The sequence below is a fragment of the Microtus pennsylvanicus genome, chromosome 2 (genome assembly GCF_037038515.1).
Source record: "Microtus pennsylvanicus isolate mMicPen1 chromosome 2, mMicPen1.hap1, whole genome shotgun sequence".
NCBI classification, from domain to species: Eukaryota; Metazoa; Chordata; class Mammalia; order Rodentia; family Cricetidae; genus Microtus; species Microtus pennsylvanicus.
Window position 1 is genome coordinate 39,717,665 of NC_134580.1, and position 15,742 is coordinate 39,733,406.

At 48.7% G+C, this 15,742-nt stretch overlaps 1 protein-coding gene across 2 annotated transcripts in view; it reads right to left on the minus strand.

The window, feature by feature from the left end:
- Nucleotides 1–756, minus strand: part of Ccn4 (cellular communication network factor 4) — a 30,952-nt gene extending 30,196 nt beyond the window's left edge. For both annotated transcript variants that reach the window (XM_075960883.1, XM_075960882.1), the window contains exon 1: nucleotides 525–756. In XM_075960883.1, coding sequence (XP_075816998.1) covers nucleotides 525–593 — 69 coding nt within the window. In that variant the 5' untranslated portion in view covers nucleotides 594–756. The remainder of the gene's footprint in view (nucleotides 1–524) is intronic.
- Between the last annotated feature and the right edge of the window lie 14,986 nt (nucleotides 757–15,742).

The following is a 15,742-nucleotide window of genomic DNA, read 5'->3' on the forward strand; positions in this document are numbered from 1 at the left end:
ACTGAATAAACCATGGAGGGCCCCAGGAGCTCAAGGTGGCAACAAATGCAGCTCGCAAACACCCCCCCCCCCCCCCACAGCGCTGCTGGCTTAGCTGGAATTTGCTGGAAGCAGGCAAGTTCCTTCCTAGCTTTTCCTGGGGTCTCCCAGTACCTCTCCTCTTGGGAGCGCTGATGCTCAGAGTCCTGGGGTTTTCAAACTCCCCAGGAACCCCCTCATTTTATGCTGCTCTGAAATAGGTGAATGATCCACCCCAGATCACACAGCCAGTCCAAAATGCTGATCCCCCAACCCCTTATTTTGTTGAGTGTTACTCTATGAAAATAAAGAAAAGAAGACTGGCTCTTTCTTGAGGGGTGCTCCTTCTGCCCCCCACTCTGCCAGCTTCTTCAGATCCCAGCAGCCCTCTCCCCTCTCAGGGCACCATTCCAATCCATCTTGTCTTGACCCCCAGTCCCTTGGCCTCAGCACCAGGTGGGAAGAGATCAGGTCTCCCTCACCAATCCTTTCCAGGCAGGACTCACCGTGGCCAGGACGCTGCCCGCCACCAGGACTGCCACGGCTGCCAGCGTCCAGGGCAGGAGCCACCTCATGCCTGGAAGTCAGCGGCACAGGCGCTACCTTTCAGCCCAGAGGATGCAGATGCCTCTCCGGGGAGCGGGGCCAGGACTGGGCTGGCCCATCAGAGCAGCGGAGAGCCTTCCTCAGCCCCTGAGGGAGGGGGTTATGAAAGCGACATCTGACGTCAGGCCAACAGACCAGCCCTGCATTTTCCTCTAAAAAAAACTTTTCCTGCCTCTCTCCCTCTCTCTCCTTTTCTTTCCTCTGTCCCCACCTCCAGCCCAGCTTGGCCAGCCTCCCTGCTCTGACAGCTCTTAAAGGGAAAGTTCCAGGATTGACTCCACATGGGGAGGTGAATTCTCACCCAGCATCCTCCATGTTCTCAGAGAGCCCAGGCTCTCAGGGAAGGAGGGAGGAAACAGGAGGGTCCAGGCTGGAGGTGGGGATGCTGGAGACACTGTGGGGCTTTGCAAGGGGTCTGAGTGTGGAGAGACTCCCCTCTGTCTCACTGCCCTCTTCCCGTGGGCTAGCCTTTCTTCCCTGTCTCTCCCACCTCTGACTCAGCTCCACCCAGAAATGACAAGACTTTACCACTGCCATGCCTGGAGGTGTGCACTATCAGTGGGGTCTGCACAGCTCCTCAAGGCCATGGACATTGGTGGCAGTGCCTCTCTCAGCTGGCTCTTCAGCCAGGACTCCTTAACCCATCAGCCTGCCTTCAGTGCCTTTGGGTATTTCTTCTTCTTGGTGGGATGGGGCCTTGGTCCTTATCCTTTCTAGACCTAGTCAAAGAAATGTCACGTTTGCTTGCCAAAGAGAAGAGAGCAGAGAATATCCAGATCCACCCCACGTAGTTCCAGAATCTCTGCACAGGCACTGTTCAGCCTCCTGCCTCAGTTTCTCCTCTGCACTATCCTGTTACTGCATCCCAGAGAGACCAGAGCAGACTTCAGAGGGGCGTTATGGCCAGTGTGGGTCATCTCCTGGGCATTGCCAGCCAATGCCTGCCAGGGGCTCCTCTCCTTCTTGAGTACCATCCCTCTGTCCCATCCCTTACTGCTACCTGCCTGTCTCCTACAAGACTCCATTCTGTGCACTAAGCATTCATCTCCCTTCCCTTTCCTGGCAGCTCACTAGTAGGGGATGCTGTCTGTTTGGAGCAGCAGTGACTGTACCCACAGAAATCATTTGTGATCATCATAGACATGACCCCCAAAAGGTGACTCTGATGGTTTATTGAGTCATTCACTCAGACTGGGCCTCTGACCCAATTCTAACCAGTGAGACATAAGAGGAAGTCTTAAAAGAGACCTCATTTCTTAAGAAAAAAGGATTCTCTATTCATTTTCTCTCTGGCGTCCATTGTGATGGCTGGAGCTGGAGCAACCATTTTGATATAAGAACAAGGCTGAGACTGATGAAAAAGTCTGGGTTCCTGGAAGTTTATCTTGTTATTGAACCACATGTGAGATGAATCGGCAGCTCATGGCCTTAGTCTCAGGTAGTCAGGTATTTTGTTCTTTAGAGCCAATTCACATTAACTGATATTTGAGAATTGAAAAAAATCATATACATAAGCAAAGAGGGCAGGAGTGTGGAGCCATGAGATCAATTGCCCCAGTAGCTTATGATTTTCTTCTCATTAGCTCATCCAATTGCTTCTGTAGCTGGGACTCCTCAAGGCCAGCATGCTGGCACTTGACATTAAAGGACTCTCCCTAAGTACTGGGGACCAGTGAATAATTTATGGTCATTGGACAGACGGCGGGCATGGACATGTCCCATGCCGTGGACCATCTTACAACTCCCTCTGTGTTGTGGCCAGGCAGGACAAACTCAGAAGCGCTGGGCAATTTTAAGGCTCACACACCAGAGCATTCTCATTGCTGACATGCACAGCGTCGGGAACAGATTTCCCAGGCCTCCTGGGCCACTTCAGTTTCTGAGGATTCTGCATCTCCAGCCCGCCAAGCTGAGCCTACAGAACACAAGCTGCGGCTCCTTCCTCTGTTCTGGGTCTTCTCCCACCCTGAGCCCCATAAACTCCGTTTCTTTTCATCTCTAGGGACAGCCAGCTCCATCTCTCCAGCTGCGGTGATTGACTGTCCCATGTCTCAACCAACTTCCCGGCAGCTGTTTCTTTTAAAATGTTCACTGGAACACTGTCTTTGGGGAAACCGAGGCCCAGAGAAGAGAAATCTGGCAAGCATTTTAGTGTCAACAGAGAGCAGTTACTTGAGTTTAAGTCTGGTACCGAGTTCAGGGCATAAGTGGGGTATTGAGCCAGGTCAATGGCAGGTGTCACAGCCTCCTTCAATCTCCACGTGCACTACGTTCTCCAAGAATATCTTCCTAGGACAAGACTCCTGATGGCTGCCTCAGTGTCCACTGCGTTTGATTTTCAGGCCTTATTCTATCTTATTCTCCAGTGAATGTCCTTGATGTACCTACAATTCCCCACGGCAGAAGCAGAGAGTCTCTCACCTTTTAAAAGTTTCTCAGAACTCAGTCTCTGGCTACCATCCTACCTGATACCACTCCCATGTGATTCATGGATGGACCAGTACTACCCGAAGACAACTGACTTGAATTCCTGCCCGCTGACAACGTTCAGCTGTGTGGCCTTGGAGTTCTCTGTGTTCTTGCTTCCTTCCTGCGGCTCCTGGCACTGAGAAAGTGATGATGATGATGGTGGTGATGATAGGGTGTATGTGTGTGTACGCATGTGCACGCGCACTAGTAGCTCCCTCCCCAAACCATGTCTGTAGAATGATCTCTACCTTCTCAGCCCCTGTCCTGGTAACATTCCCAAGGCAAGAGTCTGGCCCAGGGCATTCTTGTGTTCCACACCCAAACCCGCTGTACGTGTGCAGGTCATAGAAGGACTGTTTTTGGCTGTCCCCTTGTTCCTATCAAAGTTCTGCCTTCTACTTCATCTCAGGCAGGCTCCCTGCACCAGCAGGAGCTGTAATCATGCAGGAGGTGTCCTGGCAGATATCCCTGGCAGCTGTAAATAATAAATAAATTCCAAAGAGCGGATGGGGGGAGGGCTTCCAGAATAGGGTCAGAGAACAACAGCCTTCCTCCACCAGGCACTGAGGCTAGCCAGACCAGAGCCAGATGCACAGAAGATTCCAGACCCAGTCTCAGAACCAGGTACCCAGAGGCCCCGAGGCTTCCATCTGTATCAGATCTGCTCACAGCCTGTTTGTTTGTCGTTTTTTCATCCCATGAACATGCTGGGAGCCCACACTGCTTGCAAGTAGGTGGCAGAGGGCCAGGTTTATGCAGGCCCGGGCTGGCTATTCAGCATACACATTAGCGGCTTGCTGATTTGAAAAGCTGCCTTGAGTGGCTGTGGGTGGATTGAGCTCTGTCGGGCCCAGGCACCCCCTCCTTTCCTGGGACCCAAACCATGCAGGGACCTCTGGGCTACCGCTTTAACTAGCTGCTAACAGGAACAAGGTTACTGTTCTACCGTGTCCAGCCTCCTGCTTCCCCCAAGTCTTTCTCATTTCCCGTCTCTGCTCCTAGGTCCCTTAGCTGATGTTGACTTGCTAAAGTCTAGCCACAGATAGGGAACCCTAGGACATGCCACTACTCATAAGGGGAGGAAAAAGGGGAAAGCAAGGGCCTTGGTATGGTAGCCTAGGTTACTTAAACCATATGAAGGATAATGTTTGCCTCCAGCATCCTGATGCACGGGTTGGTCCTCAACGCCTGGGAGAGGTTGAGCAAACGGTTGTTCATCATCTTCTTTGGGCTTATCAGGGAGGCTCAGCTTGCGTTGCCAGCCTGGGGCACCTGGGCTCAGCTCTCACTCTCAGCATTCCTTCCCTGAGGTTGGCTGTGGTGTGAGGCGGGATCTCCAGTTTCATTCATCACTGGTTGCCAGGTAAAGTCTACAGTCTTGCTGGTTTGCTCTGGTAAGGACACGCGCACATCAGGGAGGAGACATTGAAATGAGATGACAAGAAATGCCTCTCTAGTCAGCTTTGCTGGTGTGACCAGCAGATACAGCCTCTCTACGCTTCAAAACCAAACACAAAGGGTTCTGAACTCCAGCAGAGATGCCCTTCCCAGTTCCTACAGGGTCTTGTGGCCCTGCTTCTAAGCACTTAAGAGTCTCTGAGCACATTTGACAGCATCCCATGACCCCTCTTCTAGATCAAGATGGAAGCTTGCCTCCCTCGTGTCCTCCGATCTCAGTACCTGTCACACTGGAGTGCACACCCACACCTCTTGTGCCCACAGTGCCTCTGTGGAGGGGAGGATGCCCAGAACCCATGAACTTTCACGTCTAACTTCCTTATCTGGAGGTCCACCTATTGCCTGTAGTGACTGCAGCCAGGGATGCTGGGGTTGGGTTGTATGGAACATATGCTTTGGGATCCATCTGGATCTTTGTCCAATATTTCATTCTATGACTTGGGGTGTGGGTTCTAGCCACAATGGTCTGAGATGGGGGAAAGATGGCTACTGTTAGCCATTGGGAACACATCAGTCCTTTTGAATCTCCATGCTTCTGTGGGCTGACCTTGTCTTGCATGCAGTAAGCACTCAATAGGTGTTCATTATGAGAAAAGAGTGGGGGCTAAATAAATAGCTCAGTTGGCAAAGGACCTGAGTTCGAGACCCCAAATCAATGTCAAAAGCCACTAAATATGGCATGAGTTTTAAACCTCAACATGGAGGAGGTGATGACAGGTGGATCCCTGGGGCTCTTTGGTCACCCAGCCTAGCTTAAATTGTGCCTGCAGGCTCAGGGAGCAACCCTGTGTTAATTGCCTTTCCTGTTTCTGTAACAAGGTACCTGGCAGACACAACTTGAGGGAGAAAGGTTAATTTTGGCACACAGCTCCAGGGTACAGCCCACCACAGTGAAGGGGTCAGATTGCTTTCTCCTGTTCATTCAGCCTGAGACACAAGACTACACCCAGTGAAAGTGGGCCTTCCCATCTCAACTAAAAGATAGTCCCCTGAAGACGTGCCTGAAACCAAGATGGACACCAGAGGTTCCCTTTTGGCTCCCATTATTGCATGGGTGCTGACACACATGAACATGCACACACACATACACACACACACGCACACACACATACACACACATATGCACACACATACACACACATGCACACACACATGCACACACACATACACACACATGCACACACACATACACACACATGCACACACATACACACACATACACACACATGCACACACACATACACACACATGCACACACACATGCACACACACATACACACACATGCACACACACACGCACACACACATACACACACATGCACACACACATGCACACACACACATACACACACATGCACACACACATACACACACATACACACATGCACACACACATGCACACACACATACACACACATACACACATGCACACACACATGCACACACATACACACATACACACACATGCACACACACATACACACACATACACACATGCACACACATGCACACACACATACACACATGCACACACACATGCACACACACATGCACACACACATACACACACATACACACATGCACACACACATGCACACACACATACACACACATACACACATACACACACATGCACACACACATACACACACATACACACATGCACACACATGCACACACACATACACACATACACACACATGCACACACACATACACACACATGCACACACACATGCACACACACACATACACACACATGCACACACACATACACACACATACACACATGCACACACACATGCACACACACATACACACACATACACACATACACACACATACACACACATGCACACACACATACACACACATACACACATGCACACACATGCACACACACATACACACATACACACACATGCACACACACATACACACACATGCACACACACATACACACACATACACACACATGCACACACACATGCACACACACACATGCACACACACATGCACACACACACACACAAATTCACATCACATATCCAGGAACATACACACACAGTTATAAGTTATTTCATCTTTCTGGTAGAGAGAAAAAAAAGGCCAAGCATGCTGTCTTTCTCATCTTTCAGCAATATTAAATTGAAGGGAATTTTCATCTTTCTGTGTCTCAGTTCTGTATGACAAGAAGTAACATAGGCTGTTGCTGCTTACTGAGGCTGGGCTTGCCCTTTTCGTGGCAAGGTAGGCATCAATTTCCTCTGTATCTCACAGAGGCAAGACCCAGAAAGAAAGACAGCCCATGCTCTAAGGCTTTTGAAGACTCTGAGTGAGGCAAGGTACAGAAAGAACTGCTCTCAGGCATTTGGAGATTCTGAGAGTTTAGAGAGTCATACAGTTCTGACTTTGCTCTCTCTGCTTCACACTTGCTCCAACCACCATGCCTGCTGTCATGCTTCCCCTACCTCAATGGGCCCCTTACTCTCTGGAACTGTAAGCCCAAACAAACTCCTCTAACTTGCCTTGAACGTGGTGTTTTGTCGCAGCTAAAGAAAAGTCACTAACGACTGCCCAAGGTTCGGGCAGATGCAAGGGTCTCGAACTCCAAGTGTTGTGGAGCACCTGAGCAACGGTATCCTGAGGTTCTGGCCTCTGGAATACTCACAGGAGGAAGCGTTTGTGGCTCAGAGACTTACTGAAAGAACTGGGCACATGCTGCATCTTGGCTCTTGGCTGGTTTAGCTTGGCAGCAGCTTGTAAGCGGGCATTCCAGGCTGGGGAACAGAAAGCAGCTGCTACACAGCTGCCACAAAAGATGGCATACTGCCTCCATCCTAGGTTCCAGGGGTTCTAGGGAACAACGGAAAGAGGGGTAGAGATGTAGATCATATCCAGTTGGTGATTGAAGAAGGCTAACACCCGAGCCATGCCAATGACACTCCATGGTTCTACTGGGCCTCACTGTGACATCTGACTGTAGGTTGATCCCTCATTGAGACATTTGGCTTCAGGCTGGGGTCTTAGGCCAGGCCCTGACTGCTTCAGAGGCAGTGCAGTACTGACAGGGGGCATCTCTCAGGGCCTGTTCACCAGGTTCACTGGAAACTCTCAAGGCATACAGAGCCCTAGGTGTGCACACTGGGCTTCTGAATCAGCGTGTCTCCAAGCAGCCCCTGTCCCCACTGAGTTAGAGGAGATCCAAGGAGAAAAAACATGTGAAGGTTGGGCCTTAAGTCAGCCTTGGAAAGTAAAGACTCTGTTAAGGGCCCCAAGTGTCACCTGTGTGAGGTAGGAAGACAGCTCATTTGTTTCCTTGGCCAATGGAATCCACTGATTCTCAGAAAATGAATACACTCTGTAGTCATCAAGAGGGACGATGCTTTTGCAGTATTGCTAATTCTAATGGAATGTTGAGCAGCCCGAGGAAGGAGAGCATAAGCCTTGGGTGGTAACAGCACAAGATCCCTTTAGGAATAGTGGACACTGGGCAAAGGCTTAACCCAGAAGTGACTAAAGAAAGAGCATTGGGAACAAAGCCCCAGCAACCACCACCACCTGCAAGGGAGTCAGAGGCACACATTTTACAAGGTAGGTACGTGTGGTAAGACACACACGAGAGATGCTGCCTACCATTGTGAACAAGGGGAGGTGGACCCCACGATGAACCCAGAGAAGAACCCGTGAGCATTGAGTTATGGATGATGGAAAAATTCAAGTGACTTTAGTCCTCTGCTCCCAGGGAAGTGCCATCCACCTCAGCGGAACTGGAAAATTGGAAGAAGGATTTTAAAGAGGAGAAAGCAAAGTTGGAGAAGGAGAGGGGGGATGAAAGAGTGTGCTGAGAGGAGGGAGGAGGGAAAGAGAAAGAAACAGGAGGGGAGAGGGGAAAGTCACATTTGTGCCAAACCAAGTTCAGGGCTCTTCCCAGCAGCATCAGTTCTAATACCTAGGTGGAACACAAGCAAAATGCCCTTCCACAGGTGAGCACTGAAGACACCCGTGACACCCATGAAACATCCTTCCACAGGTGAGCACTGAAGACACCCGTGACACCCATGAAACATCCTTCCACAGGTGAGCACTGAAGACACCCGTGACACCCATGAAACATCCTTCCACAGGTGAGCACTGAAGACACCCGTGACACCCATGAAACATCCTTCCACAGGTGAGCACTGAAGACACCCGTGACACCCATGAAACATCCTTCCACAGGTGAGCACTGAAGACACCCGTGACACCCATGAAACATCCTTCCACAGGTGAGCACTGAAGACACCCGTGACACCCATGAAACATCCTTCCACAGGTGAGCACTGAAGACACCCGTGACACCCATGAAACATCCTTCCACAGGTGAGCACTGAAGACACCCGTGACACTCACAAGTGAGAAAAGGAATAAATCAGGGATTGATCAGAGAAAGTAGAGGGAGGAGCTGAACTTGGGAGAGTGGGTGCCGTGTTGTAGGCATGAAGGGGGGAGGAAGAGGAGTCAGAGAAAGTATTGTCTTCTCTGGGCCTCTGTGCAAAATACTGTGGATTTTATTGACCAAAATGACAGAGATTTATGTTCTAATAGTTTAATGTCTTTGAATCAAGGATCCAGGTTTCAGCAGGGCCTGCCTCTCTCCTAGCCTTGAAGGTAATCATCTTTACCTGTGTCTTCTTAGATCTTCCCTCTCCTGGTTTAAGAGTCATATTGGAGTAAGGAGCCACTCCTGTGATACCATTTCACTGCACCTGTGCCTTTAAGAACTTGGCTCCAGATCTGCCAAACCCTCAAATTGTGAGACATGCTGACTGATTTTCCTCTTCCTTCCTTCCTTCCTTCCTTCCTTCCTTCCTTCCTTCCTTCCTTCCTTCTTTCCTTCCTCCCTCCCTCCCTCCCTCCCTCCCCTCCCTCCCTCCCTCCCTCCCTCCCCTCCCTCCCTCCCTCCCTCCCCTCCCTCCCTCGCTCTCTCCCCTCTCTTTTCCTTCCTTCCTTCCTTCCTTCCTTCCTTCCTTTCTTCCTTCCTTCCTTCCTTCCTCTCTCCCTCCCTCACATCCTCTCCCTCCCTCCCTCCCTCCCTCTTTCTTTCTTCCTTCCTTTCTTTATTTCTGTTAACTCAACAAAAGCTAAGGTTTCCTAGGAAGTAGAGACCTCAGGTGAGGTCTATAGGCTTATATTACATTGGCCTACAGGCAAGTCTATGGAACCTTTTCTTAGTCAATAATGGATTACGGAAGGGCCTCACTCACTGTGGGTAGTGTCATTTCTGGACAAATGGTCCTGGGTTGTATAAGAAAGCAAGCTGAGCAATCCATGAAGAGCAAACCAGTAAGCAGCATTCCTCCATAGGTTCCGCTTGAATTCCTGCCCCCATTTCCTTTCAGGAAAGACTAGATGCTATAAAGCAAAATAAACTGGTTCCTCTCCACATGGGTTGGGGCCATGGTGTTTTATGACAGTAACAGAAACCTGAGTCGTGTGGGTAAAACTTTCAACATCTCTGTCTTATGGAGGGTACAGGTCAGCCCCTGTCAGAGAGCTGGTTACCCACACAAGTAAAGTTGAGGCCCAACACCTTTGAGCTCATTCACCACTTTAGTTACCCCAAAATGTTCACTGACATCACCAAGATGTTTTTCTGGACACACCGTTGGTGCCCACAGTAAACAAGTGCTGGTGTACTTGCTCAGGGCCTGACCCCATCAAGAAAGCCTCAGCCCTCATCCGCAGGATGGCACACCTAACTGTAGTCCATTCTTACCCTCATATCCTTCAAAACCAGAGTGACTCAGGGGTGTCTGAGCAGCTGGGCTCTGGTTCTGAGTGTGCTCGGGCCAGATTTCCTTGCGTCTATCATCAGCTCCCCCGAGGACAGGAAGTAGATGTGCGGAGGCACCAGCAGAGCCAGACATGGCTTAACAGTTTAGAAGACTGAGTTGGGGGAAGAACGGTGGCTACCAGGTCTCTCACAGAGCACAGGGAGCATGTGGCGGGGACAAAGAGCAGGTCTGTGACAAGTGATACTTCCCTTGGCCTCACTGCAGTAAGCTGGAGGCAGATAGGATTTTTTTTTTAATCTGGCAGGAGGAAGCACAGGGTTTCACACATTCCGGAGGCTGTGAGAGCCAGACAGCCCTTCCCCCAGCACAGCATCTTCCTGTCAAGACTGTCTGGGAATCTTGGACAAGAACAGGATGGGATTCCTCCTCATGCCTCTGTGGAGGGTGACATGCTCTGGGGTTGAGTCTGTGGGTACTGCATCATCTGAGAGTGTTTCCAGCCCGATGTCCAGATTCCAGGCCACAGGGAGAGACAAGCATGTCACCATGCTGAAACAATGTGACCATTCCTTCTCCCTCTCTCCTTACTCAGCGTTCTGGTTCTACCTGCCTTTTATGGAGTGTGGGTGAAATGGGTCATTTTTTTTGTTCCATGCGTGCCTGTGTGCTCACCCAAGAACCAGGCCTGAGCTTACGCAGAAGGGCTCTAGAAACAAGCAAGGAAACAAGCCACCACAGAAATCAGGGCAGGTCAAGAGGTTCTCTGTGTCAAAGAGGCAAAACACTAGATAAGTAGGTCATGAAAAATGAACAGGAGTTTGGTCTCTGGGTAAAAGGATAAAAGAGGATTTTAATTAGGCGGAGGAAGAGAAAGAGAACGAGGAGAAAGAGGAGGAGGAATACAATTGCCCTGTTTCAATAGAGCTCAGTATTTACTGTTTGTTATATAATACTAGGTGCTATTTAAGGCACCTTGCATGTTAATCTATTAATCTTCATGACAGAAAAAAATGTTTTCCTCACACCAGATCCATTTTACATACAAGGTGAGTGAGATGCAGAGAAATTATGACATATATCCCACTGGCTAGCCAATGACAGATAATATTCCAGAACCTGCTCCTTATCTGCCCTCTAACTCTCAGAGTACTTTAGAGAAAGACTCTATCCTTGCTTATTAAGCACATATTGTATGCCAGACACAGGAAGGAGTTTGGATCTTTGTAGCCCAGTAGCCATAGTCTTGATCTCTAAGGAAATTAACATATAGGCAAAAAGTCAATATCGACTATGTCCATTATGGTTTTAGTAGAAACAAGCCCAAATGATTATGGGAATATCAGGGGGGCTTTTACTCAGACCTAATGGAGTAGGGTGATGTCAGAGGTAGATGGTAGCTTATGGGTATGATCACTTAGATAGCAGAGAGTGTGGCTTTCTATTTATTAGAAGCTCAGACAGAGTTCTGCATGTTCATGGAATTTTAAAGACTTCAGCCTGACAGGGTACTCTGAGGTTCCAGGTTTTCCTAAACACTTGTCACCTCATGAAAACCTGCACTGTCATTCTGAGGGAACACTTAGAAAGGGTCAACAGAAGAAGTACATGGTTCAGACCTTTTAGAATGTTCTGAATGGATGCTGTAGGGGGAAGGCACATGACTGGGGGAGCATCGGCAACAGGAAGCTCAGTTGGTGGAGAGTCCAGTGGGTATGACAAGTAACTGGGGTAAAGCACTGGAGAACAGAGTCTTGGTACACCTGTAACTGGTGCAATGTGAGCAATAATGACTCGGTAGTGAGCAATGACTTATGCACCTTGCCCATTGCTGCATCCTTGCTGCCTGGCACATTGCCTGGTGAGAGCTAGTGTACCCCTCAAAGGGTCTGAGTTCTTGTTCACTCTCACACTCCTTCACTGTGTGTCCCTGTGTGTGTCCTTTCCTTCTCCAGGACTAAGTTACCTCTCTGAGGGACACTCTACTTCTTAAGCTTCCTGCCACCTTGGCCTCCAGTCCCTTCCTTAGTTGAGGGCACTTGGGGACAACTTTTGGTTTGGCTGGCTGGCAACCTCTAGCTGGGGTGGCATCTGATCCCCTTGCCTCTGCAGACTCTCTGGCAGCTCCGGCTCTGTGTGGGCAGTCATCCCACGTTGTCCGCAGCCTGCACTTACCCTGGTCACAATACTGCCTGTCTTTTCTTCTTCAGATCTGGGTTAGATAAGCCTTCTACATTTTTGTTATTCCCCTCTTCTCTGAGTTTCACTGTCTCCTTCCCATCTGTAAGGAAAATTACAAGAATTGGATGCCATGAGCTTTTATGAAAAGCATACTAAAACATTTAGAAAGTCTGGCCACAGATTGGCACATGGAGTAAGCAGCTACTTTTAATTCCAACTTATGTGTGTTTATGTCTACAGGCCTGTGTGTTTTTGTTTTTCCTATGTTTATATGAGTGTCCTGTGTGTGGTGGGCAGAAGGGGGTAATGGATCCCAAAAAGCTAGAGCTACACCTGGTTGTAAGCTGCCCAACTCCAGTCCTCCAGAAGAGTAAGAAGTTCCCTTACTCATCAAGCCATCTCTCAAGCTCCTGGTTGACAATTTTGGTTTTTATGGCCATGTTGCTCAAAACCAGGGTCTTACACAAAGTAGACAAATGCTCTGCCACTGAGCCACATCCCCACTCCTTACGCTTTAAGAAAAAATGTTCACATAGACTTAATTCTCAAGCATAAGTTTTGTTGTAATTTGAGAAGTTTTAAGCATTTTCTACATATATGTATATGGTACATAATTATTTAAAAGCTGAAGTCATGCCATTTTGCTGGTCTACTTCCCCACAAAAGGCATCATCTTATTTAATATACTTTTATTATATTTAATATTACACTGACTAGCTGTCAGCCATTCTATATGCAACTCGAAAGACACAGGAACGTTTTCATTAATTCTGTCACAGGAAATTGTATATAGTTTACCAGGTAAGGAAAACATTTTATCTGTTGCCTTTTTTTCTTAGAAAATTAATTGATAAACTAAATAAAAATTTCAACACCCTGATTTAAGCAAAGCATTATTGACCTGTAGAAAGGCGTTCAACAATACCTTCTGTTCTCATATAGTTTTGCAAAGTAGAAGAGACATAGTTGAGCATATATATTTTAATTCTTTATTATACTTAATGGATGTTATAATAGATAACTCTTGCCAGCAATCAAGAATGAAACAAAAATTGTTGGGTTTTTTTTGAGAATTTTCTACTGGTTCATTTATTTAAAGTGACACTACACCATGACTCTGGTGCCTTTTCTGGGGGCCTGGTTTGAAAGGAGTGTGTGTTGTCCTGTTTGTGGAGAGTCACGCCCTCTCATTGGGCACAGCTTGGTTTGAAAGGAGTGTGTGTTGTCCTGTTTGTGGAGAGTCACGCCCTCTCATTGGGCACAGCTTGGTTTGAAAGGAGTGTGTGTTGTCCTGTTTATGGAGAGTCACGCCCTCTCATTGGGCACAGCTTGTTTCTGGCTTTCTAGTTTTGCAGTAGGCTTGCAATATGGAACCAGTTATATTAGAACCCACACACTGAGACAATGGGGATGTTCTATCAGGAACTCACCAAGGCCAGCTGGCCTGGGTCTGAAAAAGCCTTGGATAAAACCGGACTCACTGAACATAGCGGACAATGAGGACTGCTGAGAACTCAAGAACAATGGCAATGGGTTTTTGATCCTACTGCACGTACTGGCTTCGGGGGAGCCTAGGCAGTTTGGATGCCCACCTTACTGGGCCTGGATGGAGGTGGGTGGTCCTTGGACTTCCCACAGGTCAGGGAACCCTAATTGCTCTTTGGGCTGATGAGGGAGGGGGACTTGATCGGGGGAGGGGGAGGGAAATGGGAGGCGGTGGCGGGGAAGAGACAGAAATCTTTAATAACTAAATAAATAAAAAGAAAAAAGAACTCAAAGCATGCAGTACTTTTTTTTTTATCACTTGCAATGGGGTAAGGCCTCGGTGCCGCTCTGATGTCTCTTAAGCTTCTTGGATGCCATCTTTATTCTCCTTTCACTCGCCCCAACATCTGTGTCTAGAAGCCCAGTAGCCAGGCACCACACACAGCTTGTTATAGAGCTTCAGATGTGTCCATTTGGAGCCCGCATTGCCCTCTCTGCATGTACCCTGCCAGGAATGAAGGGGAGAGGGACCAGAGACTCAGGGAGGCTGGAGCATAGGGAGACACTGCTTCAAGGAGGCAAGAAGGATGCTCCTTGTGGCAAATCTTATTTTCCTCAGGGGTTGGCCCAGAACTTCAAAGCACAACTTCGAAGCTGCTCTTGCAAGTCCCCCAGGCTGCTACTGTTTGTGACGGAGAAGCCAGCACCATGTCTTTCTGGTTTTGTTTACTCCACATAAGGAAACACTGGTGGGAACTGGGAAGCCACGGGCTCTACACCATGCTGGGTGCTGGGTAAGACCGTTTGCCTGCTGTGTGTGGATGTGGTACTTCGGTGACTCCTGGAGGACCCCAAAAGTGACCTGTGGAGGTCAAAAAATCCAGTAAGTCCCTCTGCACTGCTTCTCAAATTCTCTCAGGCTGCCTGAACAACAGGTCTAGATAACAATCTCTCATGTTCTTTCTGAGAGCCCACAAACAAGTGACCTCTGCTGATCTCTCTGCTCTCATCCTTCCTACCCCCAGTGCCCCACCTATACCCCTGGGGGCCTCTGGTAGCCATTTTCTTGATTTGAAACCCTCTCTCTTACAGGAAGGAGCAACAGCCCATGTAAGTGACTTACAAAGTCCATGAAGCCCAGAAGTTACGAGGTCCCTCCTTAAGGTTATATGAGCCATGGCAACTGCTGAGGAGGGGGAGACTCTCAGGTGGCAGAGACCACCTGCAAGCCATGCTGGAGGTTCCAGGAAAGTAGCTTTCATGAGTCATCACCACACCAGACTGGGCCTTTTGCTAATGCAGCTACTTTTGGGTCCCCCATGCATGCTTCTGTAAGTAACCCAAATCAACTCAGTGGCTCACCAGGTTAGGTCTGGGGTAGGATTGTTTATTTAGTCTTTTATCAGGATCCTTTCTGGGATGAATAGACACTCGCTTACAATTCGTTAGCATTCCTTCCTCTTCTCTATTCTCTCCCACAGCCTCACCCTGCCCCCCCCCCCCAGTCTGTAAAATGCATTCCTGAGCTTGTTTGTACTGGGTACATTGCGTGTCCCCAGATCTATGCCTACCTGGAAGGAACCTCGGGGAGCATCTCAATTTGGAAATGGGCTTTTGTAGATGTTGTTAGTTTAGGATTTAAAAAAATCATTTTGGTTTGATATTAGGCCCTAAAACCCGCATTACTGTCCTTAGAAGAAGAGATGAAGACAAAAGAAGTCACACAAGCAGGAAGTTCGGTGAAGATGAAGG